Here is a 22,241-nt window from a genome sequence, read left to right as displayed (position 1 = left end):
CCAACTTCACAAAAATTTTGATTTGTGGCGTAGTGGGTACCTTTCTAGTGTACTTGTATTGTAGCCCCAAGAGAGCTTAACGGGCTCTAGAAACGCCGCTCTTCCAGCTTTCGCTGTGACTGTGCTGCGGTTTCAGCGCAGGCCTGGCGTTTTTTTCACCCCACCTTGCATTTTGGACGTGTTGTCAGGCAAATTCAAAAGTTAATCTTTCACGTATGCGTTTCTATGTATGGATATTTGCAAGCTTATAGCATCCTCAGTGAGCATTTTCTTTGAGCACATATGTGTCTTTTTTCTCATGCAGGTGACTTCGCTTACAACATGGATTCGGTAAGACGTCTTCTTCTATTTATACCTCCACATAACGAAGTCGAATATATTAGCAGGTTGCTTCGTTATATCTGAACTTGGCTAAACACAAGTTGACCTATTATGGAAAGTACAGTCGCCAAATGCTTTTTTTTTTTTTGCGCGGGCAGTACCAGAAAAATTGTTTGTATAATCCGGTAGTAGAAATCAAGGGCGTAGCCAGAAATGTTTTTCAGGGGGGTTCAACAATACTTTATGTATGTTCGAGCGTGTGTTTTTATGTGTGCTTGTATATATACGCAAGCAAAATTGAAAATATTCGGGGATAGGGGGGTTTGAACCCCGGACTCCCCCCCCCCCCCCGGCATTGGCTCCGCCCTTGGCAGAAATAACCAATTTCAACATGGCGGAATTTTCTTTCCGGAACCTGAAATCCGCTGATCACGGCTTCATGCTGCGCCGGCGAAGTCCTCCTGACCGCGGTGTACAGCGCACTCTGCCAATATAGGAAAAGCGAAGCTATCCAGCCTGTTTTGCTATCCCGGCTTCCAAACGTTGGGTTCTGTCCGGAATAATGCGACGCCGATGCTATCATATCCGCAGAACTAAACCACTTGCTTTCCACTCGCTTCGATGAACGCGCTACCAAGGAGAATGTAAGTGGTAGCGAATGTTCCATAGACGCCCATGCGTTCAAAGAATGACTGCTCATACGTCATTTTGTTCGCACTAGTGCGAAATTTGACCTAAAAATTGTTTTCTTAGCCCCCTAATCCTAAGGACTTGCGTTATTGCCATCCGAGTGAGTCCTTCGCGATTGTGCATGAAGTGAACGCCAGCTAAACCATTACAGACTCTTCACTACAAAGTGGCACACTAACGTTGAATTCGCCTTGGCTTTACTAAGAGCATTTATTCTTGCAACATTTATTCCGCGTTCGTGGCATCCTGCGGAAAGCAGACACTGCTGTGGACAGCTGAGCCCCATCTTGCAGTCCGGCACGGCAAGGAGGGTTTACAAACGGAGCGCGACTTGCCCTTTTCTCGTACAGAGGCACACGCTCACTCTATTCGGAGCTGCCGGCGCTTGCTGCTTGACGTCAAGCAACACATATCATTCTATTGGCCAATGCGCTTGGACCACATTCGCCTATTTCCACGGGGTGCCGCCACGCTCCATAGTCTGCTAACACTATTAGACATCAGCCACACAGCGAGCCCGGGAATGCCAACTGGAGAGAGGCTCAAGGTCGTGACGCGCTCACGTAACTTCCTTGTCCGTGCCGTCCCTCCCTCTGCAGCTTCCGGCACAATCGTCCGCACGACAGAGGAAGCACTTAATTTAAGCGCGCCACAAGTCCCTGTAACTCCTCCACTCGTTCTTGAGCGGTTCGATAATTTTTTGCAGCAATCGTTTCATGAGTCAATAAACTCCGATACTGAGTCCATCCGACGGTTACTTGGAAAAGTGGTTCAGCACTCCTCTAAATAGCACTGTGTTTAGGCAAAGGGAATATACTTTATTATATTCAATATCTGAAGGCAGTTTGTGTCCGTGAATCATGTTCCTTCATAAACAATAAACGAGCGCTTGTGTCTCTTCTTTCGTGTCCTCTGTAAAAGTTGTGCGCTTCCTACCAAGATGAATCATGTTCCATTTTATTAAAAAAACTTTAGTGTTATATAAAGCTTGCCAAGTACATGTTATAGTAATATATGTAGTTGGGGTCAATTAAAGCTGTAACTGCAAGTTATATGTTTGACGATAATGCCACGCGCGCTTCTTTTGCTATGTTTATGTAACTGGTCTGTTACTCCTGTAATCGCTGTCTTGCCAAAGCGCGCCCGTACGGCTGGGAGCCTTCCAGTTTATTTCTGAATCTTCTTATAGGCTCGGGCACGCAAACGCAAACAGTTGAGTTCATTCTGGAACTAACACGGCCACCAGCGATAAAGCTCGAATGTTCGATGCCGCATGTATAAATGCCGACACGCCTTACCGCAGAGCAGATTATCGACGGCCGGCGCTCTGTTCGCCGCTATCAGTGTACACTGTGAATTGCTGTAGTTTGACTACCCGTTTTCCGGCCACAAGTTCGGCCAAATAAAGAGTTACATCTAGGACACGCCGACTGCTTCTTTCGTCGACGTGATGGTCCAGCGACAATAAATTTCATTGCATTCATAAAGTAGTTAGTAAAATAATTTCAATTCAAAGTTTCAATAACGCTTTTGTTTCTGTGCAGTTGTGACTCACGTGTCAGTGCATTACAATACCCTAAGATATATTTAAAATGCAAAATGCGTATAATCGTGGGCACGTGTTTGTGCAGACCGAATTTCTCTTGGCGTGATTCTTGTACCGTCACCTTGTTCTCCAGAGAAGACATTTGAAAAATGTAACAAGGTAGCCAGCCGACCATACCTGAGAACATAGTGATGTTGTAATACACAAGATTCAACACACAGAAGACGTTCTTACCACTACCTTCATGTTGCGTCTCTTCTAGGACAACGCCAGGGTAGGTGACGAGTTCATGCGTCAGATCGAGCCGGTGGCAGCCTACGTGCCTTATATGACCTGCGTCGGCAACCACGAGAGCGCCTAGTGAGTCCACGCAGCTTCACTTGTTGCAGTGAAACTCTATATAATGTCCATTTCTTAAGTTCAGTTGGATCGCGGAAAATGACATGGACACAAGAAAGTAAACGCACAACGACGCGCAGCGCTAACTTGCAGCTACAACAACAGCGCTGTGTATGTGTGCTTCTTTTCGTTTTCGGTCCCGTCTAGGTGCTCTGTTTCACGCGTTGCAACTGCAGGTTTGTTTTCCTTTTCCAGCGGTGTTTGAAGCGCCCACCACACGTCTTGTTTTTGTGGAAACAGAGCAAAAATAAATAAATGAATAAATAAAAGAAAATAAAACACGAGCCACTTTTACGGCTTCTCCATAGCAAGGACTTCATATTGTACTCAGACACCCCTTGTCATTTTCTGACAAAGATGTCAATAAAAAACGTCTTTTGTATAACAGTAGGTGCGGAATGACGAGGCCTATAATAAGACCACGTACTTTATAAGCCACGTACGTGGATTATAATAAGACCACCTAACATGGCCGCACTTTGGGACCCGTGTGTCGGCAACCCATCGATTTATTTTACACAAAAAGACTGTGCACAATGTGATTCACATGCTTACGAAGATTAGTTGGAACTGGAAATGTGCTTGTGTTTTTTTTCTTCGGTTGGAATCAAATGTACACGCCACATGTTGTGGTTAGTGGTACAAATACCGCTAGAAAATAAAATTTCGGCAGATCCCACGCGTTGTGCGAATCGGTTTCATGCGAAGCAGTCGACGAGTACTTCTTTGCTGTTTTTTACGGCTTTGAGCCAAGCGTTACGAGGTGGATCGGCGTGTTTATGTAAGTGTAGTAGCTGTATGCACGTCGTGCGCTTATCAGGCACGTCAACAACGCTGGCGTTTAAGGGGTAACTTATGTCTTGAAATATACTGAGTATGTGCAGCGCAATGGTACGAAGACAGCACATACTCAGCACATACTCAGTATATTTCAAGACATGTACCAACTCGCCCATCAACGGATCCTTCTTGGGTAACTTATGGTCTGACGCAACGTCAGCCCTCATGTTAGAGCACATACGTCAGTATTATCGAAACTAATTGCAGTTTATGATGCACTCATGTCAATATTGCCACGCCCACTTCTTATTTTATTTTGATGTTTTTTGGGTTTGACCAGCAAGGACTGTTATCAACGCTCGAGGCTGTCCGCGAAGCAGTGTTCGAGAAGCTTCTCGATTGTAGTGCGTCGGGCTGCAGCAGCATAGCTCATGGCTTCCGGCAGAGCCTACGGTGCTTCGGGAATTCCAAGCGATTGCCGGAGTTCCTCGCGGACAACGTCGGCGATTGAATCCACTTGATGCTGCGGCGAAGGTAACAGTTTGCGCAGCTCCTCCCGCACAATCGCTCTGATGGTTTCCCGCAAATCGTCGGTGGCCAGCGAGTGCACTTCGGAATAGGTTGCAGACAGCGGAGAGCGGTTGTACTGTTTCGTCCGCATGTCAAGTGTCTTTTCGATAGTTGTCGCCTCGGTGAGGAATTCGGTGACTGTTTTCGGGGGGTTCCGCACCAATCCTGCGAAGAGGTCTTGTTTCACTCCCCGCATAAGGAAGCGGACCTTTTTTTCCTCAGGCATGGCAGCGTCGGCCAGGCGGAAAAGTCGCGTCATCTCTTCCGTGTAAATGGTGACGCTCTCATTGGGTAGCTGCGCTCTTGTCTCCAGCAAAGCAGCAGCCTTTTCTTTGCGGACGATGCTCGCGAATGTATTAAGGAACGTCGTCCGAAAGAGGTCCCAGGTTTGAAGGCTGGATTCACGGTTCTCGAACCACGTCTTCGCGGCGTCTTCTAGGTAGAAGACGTGGCGCAGCTTCTCTTCAGAGTCCCAGTGATTGAAGGTGGCGACTCGCTCGTACGTCTCCAGCCAGCTCTCCGGGTCTTCAAACGACGATCCACGGAAAGTCGGTGGCTCCTTTGGCTGATGTAGCAGCACAGGTGCAGGCACCATGGGTGCTGTCGCCGTCGCCCGCTACGTTAACCCTTTGCGGTCCAAAACCTTTACCCACTTTCCGGCTCTAGCGGTCCGAAACTATTTCGCCAGTTTCTGGCGCCGCGAATAAAAACACAAGCTGTGGAAGAGAAACGCACAGGATATTTATTTTTGCTCCTGCATTCTGCAGGCAACTCTTTTAGTGATATTTGGGCAACGTATGATACCGCTCAAAGCATTCCCCTGTGTGCAGGCCAGGGTTATTACTGCAGGTTTCCACCGCCGCCGTCGTCGTCTTCGTCACTCACTTCTGTCGAATCACTGTCATCACTGTCTGGTGGAGGCACGTAATTCTCTTCCTCACTAAAGTCATCCTCGCTTTCGCTAAAAGCACCGCCGTAAAACGCACGCGGTGAAAACGTGGCCATGCTTCTCAGCGAACCGCGCGCGCGAGTGGGTACGCTCTAGGCCCCGTGCTGATCATAGTGCTGCACCCTAGTGTCAAAAAAGTAAAACCTCAACAAACAAAGCTCACTTATTCCTCAAGAGATGGCCCTTCATGTATACAAAAAATGCGCGGGACTCGCGGTGAGAAAACAGCAAAATTTAAACCATGAACACCCTTGTCGGGCGGGGCCCGACAGCGGACCGCTACGGCCGTGTTGCGTTGTCGGGCGCTGCCCGACAACGGACCGCAAAGGGTTAAGACTTGCCGAGATTGCCAGCGACGGAAGACACCGCCGACTAGGCCCGCGGGACTTCTGCAGCCAATCGAACCACCTCACCGGCCGTTCCAGCAAATCGGGATGGACCTACTGGGGCCGTTCCCGACGTCGACTTCCGGCAACAAGTGGATCGTCGTAGCAACTGACTACCTCACCCGCTACGCCGAGACGAAGGCCTTGCCCAAAGGCAGTGCCGCCGAGGTAGCCAAGTTCTTCGTGGAGAGCATCGTCTTGCGTCATGGCGCCCCAGAGGTCCTCATCACAGACAGAGGTACCGCCTTTACTGCGGACCTAACTCAGGCGATCTTAAAACACAGTGAGACGAGCCACCGCCGCACCACCGCATACCACCCGCAGACCAATGGCCTCACCGAGCGTCTAAATAAGACCATCTCCGACATGCTGGCCATGTACGTCGACGTTGAGCACAAGACATGGGACGCCGTCCTTCCGTACGTGACCTTTGCTTACAACACGGCCGTCCAAGAAACGACGCACATGACGCCGTACAAGTTGGCTACGGAAGGAGCCCGGCGACGACGCTCGACGCCATGCTACCGAACGTCACCGACGAAGAAAACCTCGACGCCGCCGCTTACTTACAACGTGCCGAGGAAGCTCGACAGCTCGCCCGCCTGCGCATCAAGACCCGGCAGCACACCGACAGCCGTCGCTACAATCTTCGACGGCGCTTCGTGGAATACCAGCCCGGCGACCGTGTCTGGGTCTGGACGCCGATACGCCGACGTGGACTTAGCGAAAAACTCCTTCGGCGATACTTCGGACCATACAAGGTTCTTCGACGTCTCGGCGCTCTTGACTACGAGGTCATCCCGGACGGCTTTACGAACTCCCAGCGACGCCGCGCACGACCTGAAGTCGTCCATGTTGTGCGCCTTAAGCCGTTTTTTACACGTTAGCGAACCTGGGGACTCTACTTTTACCTTTGTTATTGTAATTTTGTTATTACTTTTACCTTTGTTATTGTGATTTCTTTTTGTATGCACTTGTTTTCTTTCTCTTCTTTGTTCTTTCACAAGCATCGGGACGATGCGTTTTCAGAGGGGGGCAATGCCACGCCCACTTCTTGTTTTATTTTGATGTTTTTTGGGTTTGACCAGCAAGGACGGTTATCAACGCTCGAGGCTGTCCGCGAAGCAGTGTTCGAGAAGCTTCTCGATTGTAGTAGGTCGTTTTGTTAAGATTTCGCGCCGCACGCGAATGTTCCAGCTTTATCCAGAGATAACGCCGCCACCAGCGATATTGCTGGAAAGTTCGATAGCGCCTGTATAAAAGCCGACGCGCTTGACCGCTTGTCAGTTGATCGACGGACGACGCCCTGTTCGCCGCTATCATTGTACAGCGTGTATTGCTGTAGTTCTAGTTCTCATTTTCCGGCCACAAGTTCGGCCAAATAAACAGTTTCATCCTGCAAACGCCGACTGCTGTCTTCGTCGACGTCACGACCACGTGACAATATCATAGGTTACTTTCGCTGATGTATTTCCCCGTGGTCGAGCAATGCTTCAATATAGCTTGCTGAATCATAGGGATACAAAGGTAATGTCTATTACCTTTGTAACTCGCGCTTTCAATGATAGCCCACAGTGTAAGTACACATTTCAGCTTTGCGAGGTTGTCTGTAGCCACGTAGGTTAGTTCAGTGTTATCGTCTGACATTTTCAGTTGAAACGCACGCTGTTTTACTTGCATATATCATTCGTCAGTGTTTTTTGCAGTGCATAAATCCCTTAACACTGTACGCGGGAGGTTGCGCGGGCTCGCGATGTGCTCTTCTATAAGTGAGCAATATCAATTTGACGATATACATTTTAGGACGTCTATCTTTTGTCAGGGAAACGCTGTTACGAATCGTGCGAGCGACGTTTTAGTCATTCGTGGATGCGTCCGCTCCACACCTTTCGTGGAGCGAACGCTCTCAATGCCGTCCTTCACCACCTTCTCCAGTGTTGATTTCACGGCCAGCGCTGCGCTGCTTGCTTTTGTACGTTTGCTGATGGCAGCACACTGCAAGCGATTTGTTTGTTGACCGGTTTGAGAGCGAAATCAGCGAAATGTGCTCCGCGCCCAGACGTCTGTCTATAATTGCTAATTGTAAACATGGTGACGCGGAGTGGTCGAAGTCGTTCAGCGGAGAAAATTCTTCAGATTGCTTTCAGCAGTGATGTTGAAAGGAACGATCGTGACGACGAGGACTTTTCACTGGACGTAGAAGCAGTAGAAGGCTGTGAATGCACCGAGAGTGACAGCGACGATGAACGATCAGCTGCTAACTGACGCCAGTTGCACTTCGCGTCCCCTCGTGCGTTAATGTTCTTTCACGCTCGTAAGTCACTTTGATTGTATTTAACGTGTAGTATCCTTGAGCGAGATCAAAATAAAAGGATAGTTTTTCTTGTGCATTGCACGTAGCGGAATTATTGTGGATATTATGGAAAGCCGCATGCAGCCAACACGCTCGAGCTTGATCAGCGAAACGAAATGGTTAGAGCGATGAATCGTGCAGTCACGGCCACAATCCACGCCTCTCGGCTAACTTCTGCACTTCACCGGTACCTTCCGAACGGAATTGTTGTTCGACGAATGTTTCGCTACGTCGAATTATTCGACGTTGCGAAAAGCATACGTGTGCATTCTTTTCGATATTCATGTTTCGATCGTGCTGATCGAACCTGCAACATGTGAGTGAAGTGAATGCACACAGCTAGGGTCACAGCTAGTATCACAGCAGCATGGCTGTGATACAAGCGCTACTGAACTGGGTGTTAAATACTTGTGTTCCGTTGAAGAAGTAACTCCACATTCCTGACTCCGCGAGTAATGACGACGGCGTAATATGTTTGCAAACCATCTCCACCTTAAACATGCGGTCCCGTACAGCAGCGATGACTCTACTCGCTGGAGGCTGTGGGTACTGGGCTTGCTGCGTCCCGTCCGGAGTTAAAGCAAGGAAGGCGGAGGCTTCAACTCGCAACAAACAACAACAATTTATTTAACACTACGCTGCATACGGCGGGGTCGGTCCAGGCACACGAGACGACGAGGCGACGACCATGATCGGCGGCAGCAGCAATCGGCCAGCGCGGGTGGCAGCATCCGTCCTTCCTGGCAGCCCAGGCACGTCTCTCCCGGGCGGCGCGCAGGCTGCCCCTTTTAAGCCGCGCAGCTGGGCCACGCGCACCGCTTCTGCGCAGCACGTGGCGCTATCTCGCGATAGCCGGTGGGCGTGGTTCCCACACATCCCCCCGCCTCAAAATGACGTGGTGGGGACCGGAGGATGGTCCGGAAAGGCCGGCTGCAGGGACCCTAAAGCATAGCGAGGACAATGAAAACCAGTAAACATTTCCTTCTCGCCACAAACAAAATTATGTGCATTCAACGCATAACAAGGCGAACGGGACATTAAAGTACTTTGGGAAGGCCTATGAATGCTTCCTCCTCCCTCCAAAATTCGTGGAAAACGGAACTGGAAAAAAATACAAGTCAAGGGGATGAGTCATTTTCGCAAACGCCTCTTGTCAGTCACCGGGGACGCAGGTTGTACCACTTGCTTGGTGGCGTGTATGACTGGGTGGCCAAACCCTGGTGAGGCATATCTGGATCGCCAGCTGCTGCGTCTTGCCGTGCATAAAATGGTTTAAGATCTGAGACATGAATAGGGCCACACGCTTGATTAGTTAAGCAATCTTTCAGCATGTACGAAAGCCTGGATTTCTGGGTGATTCTATACGGTCTGTCCCACCTGTTAGCTAAGGAAGCGGCAAAACCTTTCGAGGCGTCGCTGAGCGGGTGTGTCCGCTTCAACTCCAAGTCCCCAACCTCAAAGCTAACGTTTTGTCGACGCTTGTCACACTGTCCTGCCTGTTCCATTCGGGACACATCGAGGTGCTGTCTGGCTTGTTGTACCGCGTCGGTCAGCCTCTGTCTCAGGTCCCCTGCAAACTTTGAATAAGGCCTTGAAGAAGCGGTTGCACATGCCAAAGCACTGTCCTGCGGAAAGCTCAATTCTTTGCCCAGGTTAAGTTGAGCAGGAGTGAAGCCTGTTGAGCGATTAACTGTCGTCCTAGTTGCGAACGCTATTTCTGCCAGTTTCAGATCCTAGTCTTTATGACGCTCAGTATGCGCGACAAGCATAGATTTCACATTTCGGTTTACCCGTTCCGTGATGTTGGCTTGCGGGTGATACACAGACGTGCGCTTGTGACGAATTCCCAAAGCGTCACAGGAATCCGTGAACACCTTGCTGGTGAAGTACGTCGCGTTGTCCGTGATCAGCTGGGCAGGGAATCCGAACCTCGTGAAGGTTTCGAGAAGGCAGTCCCATACTTTCTGCGAAGTGAGCTTGCGCAAAGGAAACAATTCAACCCATTTCGTGGAATGGTCAGTCACAACAAGCAGATACTGGTTTCGCCGCGGACTCATGGGAAACGGGCCCATTACGTCACATGCAACAATCTGCCATGGCGATGTACTCTCAACTGACTGCATTGTTCCTAACGGTAAACCCCCACGTGGTTTCGCCTTTTGACAAACTGAACAGGAAAGCGCGTAGCGTGATACATCCTGTTTCAAACCTGGCCACGTTACAGTACGACACAGCTTCTCGTAAGTCTTCTGCCCTGAAGAGTGACCAGCTAAAGCACTGTCATGGTACTACTTTATGAACAATTTGCGAAGTTTGCGAGGAATAACAACTCGAAACGGTGACTCCACACTACCATCATCAACCTGAGGAAAGTACCGGAACAAGAGGCCTCCTTCTCCGAGCAGGTAGCAGTCTGTCTCCTCGTCGCTTCCGGTGTCAGTTGGATCACGAGCCGCTAGCTTTTCTGACACCTTACGACAAAAGCCATCACCTTGCTGTGCTGCCAGAAGCTCCTGTTTAGTGACCAAAGTGCCCCAACGTGACTGTATTGTCACAGCTGGTGTCGTAACCGCATACACTGTTTCCGGCTCGACCTGCGGTTCAATAGACAAAGGTGCACGTGAAAGTGCGTCAGCAACTGTGTTCGTGCTGCCCTTCTTGTACTCAATGACATAGTCGTAGCGCTGCAAGGTAAGCGCCCATGGGACCAATCGTCCCGAGGGATTAGGCAATCGTTTCAGCCAAGAGAGCGCTTGGTGATCAGTCTGAATGACAAACTGAGCCCCGTCCAAAAACATGTCAAACTTCTTTAATGCGAAAATGATAGCCAGGCACTCTTTTTCTGTTACCGAGTAGTTTCGTTCCGCCCCGGTCAGAGTGTGGCTTGCGCCCCGCCGCGGTGGTCTAGTGGTTATGGCGCTCAACTGCTGACCCGAAGGTCGCGGGATCGAATCCCGGCCGCGGCGGCTGCATTTTCGATGGAGGCGAAAATGTTTGAGGCCCGTGTACTTAGATTTAGGTGCACGTTAAAGAACCCCAGGTGGTCAAAATTTCTGGAGCCCTCCACTACGGCGTCTCTCATAATCATATCGTGGTTTTGGGACGTTAAACCCCAGATATTATTATTATTAGAGTGTGGCTTGCGAAGGCAACGGGCCTCAGAGCGCCTGCGCATTCCTGCAGAAGTACTGCGCCAAGTCCGTAATCGCTGGCGTCTGTCTGTAACACAAAAGGTTTGTTAAGATCTGGCAGCTGAAGGGAGGCGTTACTGGTCCCGGCAACTGACAGGGACGACAACGACGCCGCGGACGACTCTGCTAGAGATTTCGGAAACGTGAGTCACGTGGCTGAGCAAGCCACAGTTGTTCATGCCGTGGTCAACGACGACATGGACGCGGGCGAAGAGATCGAGAACGAAGCGGCTGCGGTGAAAGTGATTTCGGGAAGCACTGACACGCCGAATCCTGCCCGGGATGTCTGCGCTCAGACAAAGGCCTCGAGAAAGGCGGCAGCTGCGGTGGAATCCAAGTTGGACGGCACCGATGGCACTGATGCCGAGACGAAGGATGTCGTTGCGCCTGGGCCATGGGCTGCTGGCAAAGTCGTGAAGATGACAGAAAAAGCGACCGCGAAAAAGGAGCCCGTGTGCAGCCTGCGGGAGAAAGAGCTGGCCAGCCCCACACGAGAGACCCACCTTACAGTGCCGTCCGGTAAGCACGAGCCGGGTGGCGCTCTTCGTGAAGCGGAGAAGATGGGAGCGGGGCCGGCGGAAGCTACAAAGACCGCGACAGATGCGACGGCTAGCGAGGCGGTCAAGAAGGCGCCGACGATAATGAGGGCCACATCGTCGTCAAGGGTGACATCGCCAGCGAGACCGAGGACGGTGACGAAGGCCAAGGACGATGCCGTTCAAGGCGGCGAAAACAACCGGCAGCGAGCCTTCCTTTCTCTGGGGGGGAATGTGTGGGAATCGCGCGCACTGCCAGCCGATCACGACACGTGCTGCGCAGTAGAAGTGCGCGCGTCGCATAGATCCACTATAAAAGCTCCGGCCGACAAGATGCGGGAGGAGTGGCCGGCGAACTGCCGTGAGGTGCGTGGGTGTGCGCGGAGTGCGGTCCGCTGGGGCCAAGGATAGCAGGACCGGCGCGGAAGTTGTGCGTCGAACTTCGTTGAACTTGTTATTGTGTTTTACCCTTGGTTGCCCTAACGTTAAAGGTTTATTAATAAATGGTTTTTTGAATCACCTCGACTTCGACGAGCAGCCCGTTTCCTTGGAGTGGACGCCGAACCCCCACAACTGGCGCCCAACGTGTAATCGGCCGGGTGTACGACCAGCAAGAATGGAGGCTGCTCTCAAAAGTCTTCTTGAGACGATGGAGCGTCTGGATCTGGCTTCAGCGAAGTATTGCGCGGCAAGGGGCCACGCCGAGTCCGCGGCCTATTGCGCGGCGAGGGGCGTTGCGGTCCCGACTATGGACTACGGGCGATGGTCGCCGATTCCGGTTGGGCGCGAATTCACACCCGCGCAAGAAGGCGGGAACATAGACGTCAGTAATGCTGGCGAGAAAGCTCCAGTTGGGGAGCTGCCAGTGGACCAGGCCCCACGTTGGGCGCCAACTGTGGGTACTGGGCTTGCTGCGTCCCGTCCACAGTTAAAGCAAGGAAGACGGAGGCTTCAACTCGCAACAAACAACAACAATTTATTTAACACTACGCTGCATACGGCGGGGTCGGTCCAGGCACACGAGACGACGAGGCGACGACCATGATCGGCGGCAGCAGCAATCGGCCAGCGCGGGTGGCAGCATCCGTCCTTCCTGGCAGCCCAGGCACGTCTCTCCTGGGCGGCGCGCAGGCTGCCCCTTTTAAGCCGCGCAGCTGGGCCACGCGCACCGCTTCTGCGCAGCACGTGGCGCTATCTCGCGATAGCCGGTGGGCGTGGTTCCCACAAGGCCTACTACTGCGACAAATCCGTCAGGCAGGCTCGGTACGTGCTACCTCCGAGTGCCGTTCATTTCTTACGTCAATTCTAGTTCATGCAGTTTTCCGTAGCTCGCACAGGATTTCGCAAAACATCGTTGATACACGGTAACAAAACTGAAATGTAACCTTTCACACCGCAGCAAATAATTAGGTGGTGAGCACTTTCCATGGTTTGGGAAAGTATTTCGGTCTCATATCCATTTCAGTGCAGCTCATGACTTCATACGGTGAAAGTGGCACGGACCGTGAGTTCGCACGTCCTATCTGTTCCTATGCTAACAAACGGGTTGACCCTCCTCCGGGCGCCATCTTGAATTGCACGGCGCGCCACCTATAGTTCGTGGGCATCGCGAATAGACCTGGCGTGGCTCTGTGGTAGAATACCTGATTGCCACGCAGAATACCTGATCCACGCAGGTTGGATTCCTGCTGGGATCCTAATTTATTCAATCCGTCCGTCGGGTCAACGCTGCTGATGTCGATTTTTCTTGAAGCTCGCACATATAAATTACCAATGTCTGCTTTTTTTTTGAAATTGTGTCAGCTTACAGTCACACACAGAGCGTAGACAGTACCAAGGCGGGAGCGCATTGGTTCTCTGTGCGATCTTAGGCAATGTGTCCTGTGTATTTATCTCTTGGCACTTCTCTTCAAAGCGAAGAAAGAGTGGCATTATTGCTCGGGGTTGGTTGATGAATAGTGTCTAGATGGGCACTGATTTACTATAGTGTGACAGAGGTGGTTCGGCATTGAACAAATCTTTAGAACATATGAGTATGTCAGCATGGTCTGTCTGCTCATTGGTTTCCACATACAGACTGTTTATGATTGACGTTATATATGCACCAGTTGAGAGGCCGAGGCGTAGAATACTCAGATACCCTAAGGGCCCTGAAGACATTACAAGGGGGGGGGGGAGGGTGATACAGTGAATGTGGCAAATAAATAAAATACACACTGAACAATGAAATCAGAGTAGATGAATAAGTAAACATCGAATGGTGTAAAAACAGCTACGTGTGACAGTATTGTACTACGTAGAAAAACAATCATAAGGTAAAGTTTCAGAACAATAGACATCATGAGTATCACATGAAACTAATAGAAACACTAAATAAACAAGGCAAGCGGAACAGAATAAATAAACTGCAACGTAAAAGAAAACGAAAAAGAAAAGGACATAGGAAATCAAAACTAGTGATTTGAGGATAGAATTTCTCTATTGGCTTCCATTTTGTCCTAGAAATGACTTTAGACTAGTTACAAATGAGTCATGATTCACAATGTACCGGATCCAGTCTTTTCAGATATGATTGTCTCGCGATACTATGCTGCCGTAATCTAAACAGGATCGTACTACTGAACGGTAAATTTGTAGTAGGCTTGCCCTATGTGAACCCCAGTGTTTGCGTGACAGGACTTTCGGTATGTTCGGAATTTGGGATTTTTTTTCTTTAGCGCTTTTATATCTGGACGAAATGTAAGCTTCTTTTCACAAATTACACCAATGAACTCGTGTTCATTCTTTACTGGTAATTCAGTTTGGTTTAGGTGTAAGGTAGGGTCTGTCTGTATGCCGCGTTTGAGAAAGAAAAGAATGGCCACTGTTTTTTGCGCAGAAAAGTGAAAACCATTGATGCCTCCCCAGGTTTCCAGTTTCTTAATTGTTAACTGTACCTGTCTTTCGCATATTGATGTGTTGCAGGATGTGCTAGTAATCTGGAGGTCGTCAACGTAGAGTGAATACATGATTGACTTCGGTAATATTTTGCTGATCGAGTTCATTTTCACGACAAATTCTGTTATGCTTAAAATACATCCTTGTGGCACTCCATTTTCCTGCGTGAAATTTTTCGACAACGTCGAGCCTAGGCGCACATGGAATGAACGGGAAGATAAGAAGTCTTTTAGGTAGTTCAACATCCTGCCATGGATTTCTACCTCACCCAGGCCCTGGAGATTTCCGAACCTCCAGGTAGTGTCGTATGCCCTTTGCAAATAAACAAAAAGACGGCCAGACAGTTTTCTTTGTGCAAAAATGCTTCACGGGCAGTATTTTCGAGGCGTACTTGGTGGTCGGTTGTGTAGCATGCTTTTTTAAAACCACACTGATGAATGTCGTGAAGTTTGCAGGATTCTAACACCAATGACAGCCTAACATAAAGAACACTTTCAAAGGGCTTTGCTAGACAGCTGGTGAAACCTATAGGTCTGTGGCTACTAGGATCTTTCAGTGGCTTTCCCGGTTGCAAAAAAGGCACGGTAATGGCCTTCTTCCAGACTTCAGGTAATTTTGCAGGTATCCACACTTTGTTAACGAATGTCAAAAGTGTTCCTGTGGCGGGCTCGGAGAGATGGGCTAGCATTTGACAGTGTGTGTCATGAGTCTGCTACGCAGTCTGCTTACCTGCAGCCAATACAGAGTGCATTTCTTGAGAAGTGATTAAGCAACTGTAGGGTTCGTTTGTATTGACGCTTGATGGAAGGCTGTTTCTCGGCTGTATGTTTGTGTTTCAGGAACGATTGTGTGTAATGTGAGGAGCTGCAAACAGCGCAAAAGAATTCACCCAGAATATTTGCCTCTCCTTCGATACTTATCTGTACGCCAGTGGTTCTGAGCAAGGTTACAGTTAATAGAGAGAAACTGCCGTCTATCTTTCCGATCTGTTCCCACATTTCTTTTCATGTGGTGGTTCTGTTTATGGAAGAGAAGTACTTTTGCCACGAAGATTTTTCAGCGCTGCGGCGGATGTATCTGGCTTTCACTCTGGCCTCCTTAAAATTTACAAAACTCTCTGGTGTTGTGTACCTGCGGAAGGTTCCGCAGGCTTTGTTTTGCTTCGTTTTTGCTTCTCTGCATGCGTATGTGTACCATGCTTTGTGATTTTGTTTTACCAGTCCAGAGGTCTGAGGAATGGATTGGCGCGCACCTGTAATGATACAGTTTGTGATACATTCGTTTAGTTAATCTATGTTGAGGCTAGCCTTTTCTTGGAAGAGGGCCCAGTCGGCTAAATGTAGCTTCCAACGTCGTGGTTTTCGTTGGATGACTTCTGCTGAAGTTATTAGGTTGATTACTACGGTAGGCGATCGCGTCCGTATGGGTCATTTAGGACATCCAATTTGAAATCCATAAAACGGGAAGGGAACAAGAGGATAAGTCTAGGCAGCTCATTCTTCTTGACCTATTAGAGCAGTATGTTGGTTATCCTGTGTTTTGTAGACAAAGGTTCTCGCTTAATATAAAATTCTCAATTATTTGGCTTCTAATGTCAGTTTTTTTACTACCCCAAAAGTGGAGTGCGCATTAAAATCTCCGACTACCAGGACGGGCTTTGGCAGCTGCTCTATAACGTGTTCTAAGTCAGAGATAACTCTTTTAAGAAGCGGCTCCAAATATACAATGCTCACTGTAATCCTTTTAAATGCGTGTATGACGGCGCCATGGCTTCTATTCTGGTTTTAAGTTTATGTTCCTGTGCTGGAACTCCCCTCTTAACTATAATAGCAACACCCCCTGAGAGCCTATTTGCCTGCTCTCGGTCGTGCCGGAATACATTGTAGTTTTTCGAGGTGTTTCTGTGTTTAGGACCAAAGTTCGTTTCTTGTAAACACAAGGTTACTGGCGAAATCGTGGCTAGTATGACCCTTATGTCACTTAGGTTATGTAGGAGTCCTCTGCAGTTCCAATCTGTAAATGCCATGTTGTACTATATGGGTAGGGTAAAAAACCTAAGTTTTCTTTTCAGGCCCAGTGATCTGGAGCTTGTCTTTTTATGTTTTATGCCGGGGTCCACCAAGACTTCACTGACGTATTTCCTTCACGCAAATGACGTCGAAAAAATTTACACGATCAGATGGCAAAGAAAAAAAGTTCCGTCAACGGGCATCGAACCCACGATCTCTCAGTGCGCGACAACAGATGCCAGGCACGCAATCCACTGCGCCACGGTCACAGACTCTAGAGCCTTTACAAACGCGCTTTTTATATCTACCACTCTCCCGGTTGGCGGGGTGGTGTTGCCCTCTGGGAGCGGTAAACTACAGCAATTCGTCATTACTGTGGCCTACACGTCCGTCCCATTCGGCACGTTTTCAATAGAAGTTCAATTTTGTCAATGCCTTAACACACCGAGAGGTGGCGATCATGGCCCAAGTGTCGTAAAAGCGTCGGCCTCGCTCATAGCATCGCGCTAATCCAAACCAAAAATAGCTCTGCGACGCGCGTCTGCCTCACCTAGCTGTTACACCGCATTCCCCGCTCACGCGCTCACCCCGAGAAAAATTCCGGCCGCGAGCGGCACGACGCGCTTTGCGTTTCCCTCTAGTCCGGCCGTGGTGTTCAATCCCATTTTAACACGCCGCAGGATGGCGACCAAGTTCTGCGTCCAATATGCGACGCTCTTCTGGCTATCACACCTCGTTCTCTGATTACGCTTTCACCGTTAACTACTAGAGTTACCACACGGTTCTGTGTAATAATTTAACATGGACGTTAGTCGTCGGGATGGAGATGTACCAACAATCATCAAAGTCGGTGCATCCACGTTAAACTATGCTACATCCGCCAGAGATCAATACACATTGTGCAAACTCTCTTATATCAATGTACAGTGAACATTCAGTTACTTCTGTAGGGGCACGCTTTACTTTCGTGTTATTCTGATTCCTATGACGCAGGGATCAACCATCTTTTTTCGATCCAAGGAGTCCCGCCGTCCTGCTTACGTCAACGGCCCAGGACTACCTTGACTCGTGTCCATCGCATCGCTTGACGCATCGGACGTCCGTACTGAATGTACGGATTTGATCGCGTTGAGCCTCGCCACGTGGAGAGAGGCCTTGAGGCTCGCTGACCCTGGGGTCCGCGCAGCCTGAGTTCGAAATAGTGGTGCAGCGCGAGCTGCGTCCACTTTTAGCGCTGGATGCCCTGCCCCGCCATCACTATACTCCGTTTCACAAGCTGTTGGCAGCGTTGTGTAAGGTACGGGAGCTCTCAGACAATCATGACAGAACGCACTTCATAAGAGTGTTCCCACGCGGATGTCGCGTCCGCTAATTCGACCGGTGGCCCCGTCTGTATGGAAGTAGCCCTACTATAATAACTATCTTTTAATTTTTGTAGCAGATGGCGCTGGGTACCTCTTTGATCTGTTTTGATTATTTACGGACGAGACGACCAGCGTTGCACTAAAACTGGACCGACTTTCTCTATTTGTAGTAGGGTACGCATTTGGGCTGGTTGGTTCATGATTACGAGGGAAAAACAGCGCTAAAAAGACGGGACAAGAAAGGACACGGGACCACAGCGCCGTGGTCCCGTGTCCTTTCTTGTCCCGTCTTTTTAGCGCTGTTTTCACTGGCTTTTCTATTTATCGTCACCCGGTTCCTATGAGTTCTTGGGGCGTTAGTTTTTTTCATTGTTTATGCAGCGTGAATAAGAATATTTACTTCAGTCACTGAATCACTTAACGAACGAATGATTGAATCAATCAACTTGAATCTTTATTTTCACTTCTGAGTGTGACTTGCTTGATTCCTTGTCATAATAGCAGACAGTTCTGTTTTTTCAGCTTGGCTACTCTCACTACGATAGTACTCAATGATCCTGACCTCTACGCACACATGTAATGATAGACGTGAGCTTGTTACAAGAGCTCACATGTCATGGTCCTCATCACAACTTAAATCTGAAGTACTCATTGTTTCGTCCTCCAGGGCGATTACAGTGTCAACAGCATCATCGATGAAGTGGTCCAGTTTTCTCATTACATCTTCCTGAGCGATAACATGCTCCACATATCGCTTCCACTTCTCGGCGGTTACTTGCTTAATTCCTTGCAATAGTAGAGTGTGAACGTCTTGTTCGCCGCTGCTACGAAGACCTTCACGTCACTCCAAACAAGCTCTATGGGGTTAAGCTGGCAGTGGTAGGGAGGTAGGCGCACAACGAGGTGACCAGCAGCCTCAGCGATGCAGTCCACACGGTATCGGTCCCCGCTTGCGTGTACGTTGTCGACTAGCTTCGTGAGCTCCGCCTTCACCATGTCGCTGCTCCACGGAACACCATTTTCGTGAAGCCAGGCCTGTATGTCCTTTTTTAGGCTACTCATACGCGGCACTTTTTCCTCCTTCACAGAATGATAAGGTGCGTTATCCGTGTCTATAACACTGCCAGGTGGTAGCAGTGGAAGCAGCTTCGGGGAGAACCACTTTCGTAGTGGTCCCCGTTCATTTCTTCATGGTCGTCGCCTGAGCTTTTTTTAGCTTGGAAGACTTCCGCTGCGCCTTCAACAAAACCCTGTTCGCTACCGCAGTGCGTGACAATCAGTCTACCTCCTTTGCCACTGGGGTTTCGAAGAGCAGTCGACAAACCAGATCGATGGGCTTCGTACGTAGACTGGACAGTGCCGTCTATCCACATGCGACTACGCCTATGACCAGCGTTGACCCACGTTTCGTTGGTGAAAAAAAAACATGGCTGATCCCTCCGTCATGGGAATCGGTATAACACGAAAGTGAAACGTGTCTTCACAGAAGTAGTGCTTATTGTGTAGTGATATATGAGTGCTTGTACAATGTCTACTCGTGTTTGGCAGCTATAGCACCGTTTGACGTGGATGCACCTATGTTGACAGCATGTCTTTACCGCGACGACTAACGCCCATGATCATGATTAAACCGTTGTGGTAGCTGACGGTGTGAACATATATCTGGACACAGCGAATAGTGAATCCCGCGTAAGGATGATATCAACAAGCGCATAATCAACACTGGTACCCGGTATGCACTTCTTCAAAGCGTCGTCAATTAAGGAGAGAAACGGCACGGTGTGCGCTTTCTAGTAATGGGTAGCCGACGCCTGTGCTCATGCATACATAACACACATTGCGCTTCAGCAACACGGGAGGTAGAGGTTCGTAGCCTCTGCGTAGCCTGATCCGCAAACGCGTGCGTCCCGCTGGCCTCTGTCTCGCTCCACGAAGGCACGACATTCGCCCGTCGAAATTGCGTCCTTTCTGCAACGCATATTGCAGCAGTTTTGTTAGTCGGTGCTCTCGCAATCGAAGCAGTCGGCGGCGGAGAAATCCTGTTGGTGCACGCGAAAGCTGCACTACTCCGATGAGCCGACGCACGCTAACACGAAGCCAAAGGCAAAGAACGCAACTGCGTCAAGGGTGCCTCGGCGACGCCAGTGCGGCCAATCTACCTCTCTGGTATCGAGACGCTTTAACCATGGCCTCCGATGTCACGTGCAATCTCGGAGCAAGCGCTAGTAAGTGATTGATTGATTGATTGAAAACTTTATTGAAATATATACAAAGTACTCTCGCTTGTTGGCTTCAGCACCATGGTGTTAAAAAATGGGAAAGGAAAGAGAGAAAAAAAAAGATGAAAAGGTTATTTTCTCAAACTGGTGAGCTTGTTGTGCTTGTTATTGCTGGGCAGGGGATGGCCGTCTTGCGCAAGTCATTGCACCATATATTTAGCCTGGCTCTGATGAGTGGATCTTCGAGTATCCAGTGGGTGGTTTCCTCCATGTCCCTCTGTAGGTGGGGCAGCGTACGTTGGGCTCTTTTTATGAAAGCAGCTCGGCTTGATTCGTGAATTGGGCATTCCCAGAGGATATGCTCCGTGGTTGCTGGGGCTTGGCAGTAGTCGCAGTTGGGGTTGGGGTATTTAGTCGGGTACATCTTGTGTAGCACTGGGATTGTTGTGAAGCTTCGTGTTTGTAGTCTTCTGAGTATGACTTCGTAGGGGTGGGTGGATCTTGGTGGCGGGGCGTCGTGTTTTCTAGCTTCTTCTAATTTAGCCCTTAACTTTCGCCGGTGGTGGAATTTTGCTCGGTAGTTGGCGTCATGGGTGTCGCCTTGGATTAACGTCGCGGTCTGCTCCGAGCTGGCATCCCCGAGTTGTTCCTTGCTTTGATGTTGCAAGGCTCGGTGATGAACTAGCTCGTTCCCCGGTATATTGGTGTGTCCAGGAATCCAATGAATCCTTACCCGGATGGATCGTTCTTGAAGTTGGGCGGCATAGTTGAGGATGTGCCTGGCGTATTCTGGTAGCTTACTTCGGGTTTGGAGCGTTCTAATCACTTGCTGAGAGTCGGTGAAGATGTGAATAGCTTTTGGCGATGATTCTGTTTGAGTGTAGTGGGCTAGAGCTTCCGAAATAGCGTGCCCTTCGGCTGCTTCGGGTAGCAAGCAAGAATGCGTAATAGAGAATGAGGATGCTTCCCCTGTTCTCAGGTTCAAAAATGCCCCAGTGTTGGACCCTTCCAGAGTGCACGAGGCATCCGTGTAAATGATTTCTTCTTCGTCAGATATAGTTTTTAGGTACTCAATATGCCGCTGAGCGTAGTAATCCCTTCTCTGTGTGTCCGAGGCTTGGTTCATATGTTTCGGAAGCGGCCGATTGTCTGTCACGGTAATATCTTCCCATGGTGGAATGGTGGGTAGAATTTGAGGTAGGTCTTCGTTGCTTAGGCCTAGTTCGCTTCTGATGGCTCTCCCCGCACGGGTTAGCTTGAGGCGCTCATTTTGGGCTTGCAGTGCTGGCTCAACGTAGTCGCCTATTGGAAGAAGTAGACCTGTTCCGTACAGGTCTTCGAGCTTGGCGTACTTCGGTAGCCCTGTGGCGATACGAATGCATGTTTTGTTGATGCATTCAGTTATATCAAGCTGGGTCGGCGTCATTGGCAGGAAGCGTAGCCCATATAGGAACCTTGAGTGGACCAGCGCTTGTGCGAGCCTTTTAATTTGACCTTCGGATAGGCCCGAGACACGGCTTGTCAGCTTTCGCGGCACTCTTATTATCTGTTTCGCCGTGTGCAGCGCTTTTTCTACCCATTGGGTAGACCTTGCATTTTGTTGGTATGTTATACCTAGAATCTTAATGTGCTCTTTGTGTTGTATGCTCGTGTTTCGAACAGCAAGTTGGATTTTATCTCGAATGAATTGCTGCTTTCTATGGTTTGTGGGTTTGAGAACCACTACAAACTCGGTCTTTTCTGGTGAAACCTGGAGACCTTGTCTGTCAAGGAAATTGGTGATAACATCTATTGCTTTTTGGAGTTGCTGTTGTTGGGTAGAGGTGTCTCGCGCGTTAGACCATATTGTAACATCGTCTGCATAGATTCCCGCCGAGATGGACTGGACTTCACTTAAAAGGCAGGCAAGTGGACGCATTGTTATGTTGAACAACGTTGGGGAGATAACAGCCCCTTGCGGAACTCCGATTTTCTTTGAATATGGTTCACTG

The 22,241-nt window shown here is 49.4% G+C and overlaps 1 protein-coding gene across 1 annotated transcript in view; it reads left to right on the top strand.

The window, feature by feature from the left end:
• Positions 1–303: 303 nt before the first annotated feature.
• Positions 304–22,241, top strand: part of LOC119384162 (acid phosphatase type 7-like) — a 515,431-nt gene continuing 493,493 nt past the window's right edge. The window contains 2 exon segments of the mRNA XM_037652450.2: positions 304–330; positions 2,820–2,917. Of these exon segments, the coding sequence (XP_037508378.1) occupies positions 322–330; positions 2,820–2,917 (107 nt within the window). The 5' untranslated portion in view covers positions 304–321.

Source organism: Rhipicephalus sanguineus, chromosome 2 (assembly GCF_013339695.2).
Source record: "Rhipicephalus sanguineus isolate Rsan-2018 chromosome 2, BIME_Rsan_1.4, whole genome shotgun sequence".
In the NCBI taxonomy this organism is placed as follows: domain Eukaryota; kingdom Metazoa; phylum Arthropoda; class Arachnida; order Ixodida; family Ixodidae; genus Rhipicephalus; species Rhipicephalus sanguineus.
Note: the sequence above shows the minus strand (reverse complement) of the source record. Positions and strands in the feature narration are given on the sequence as shown.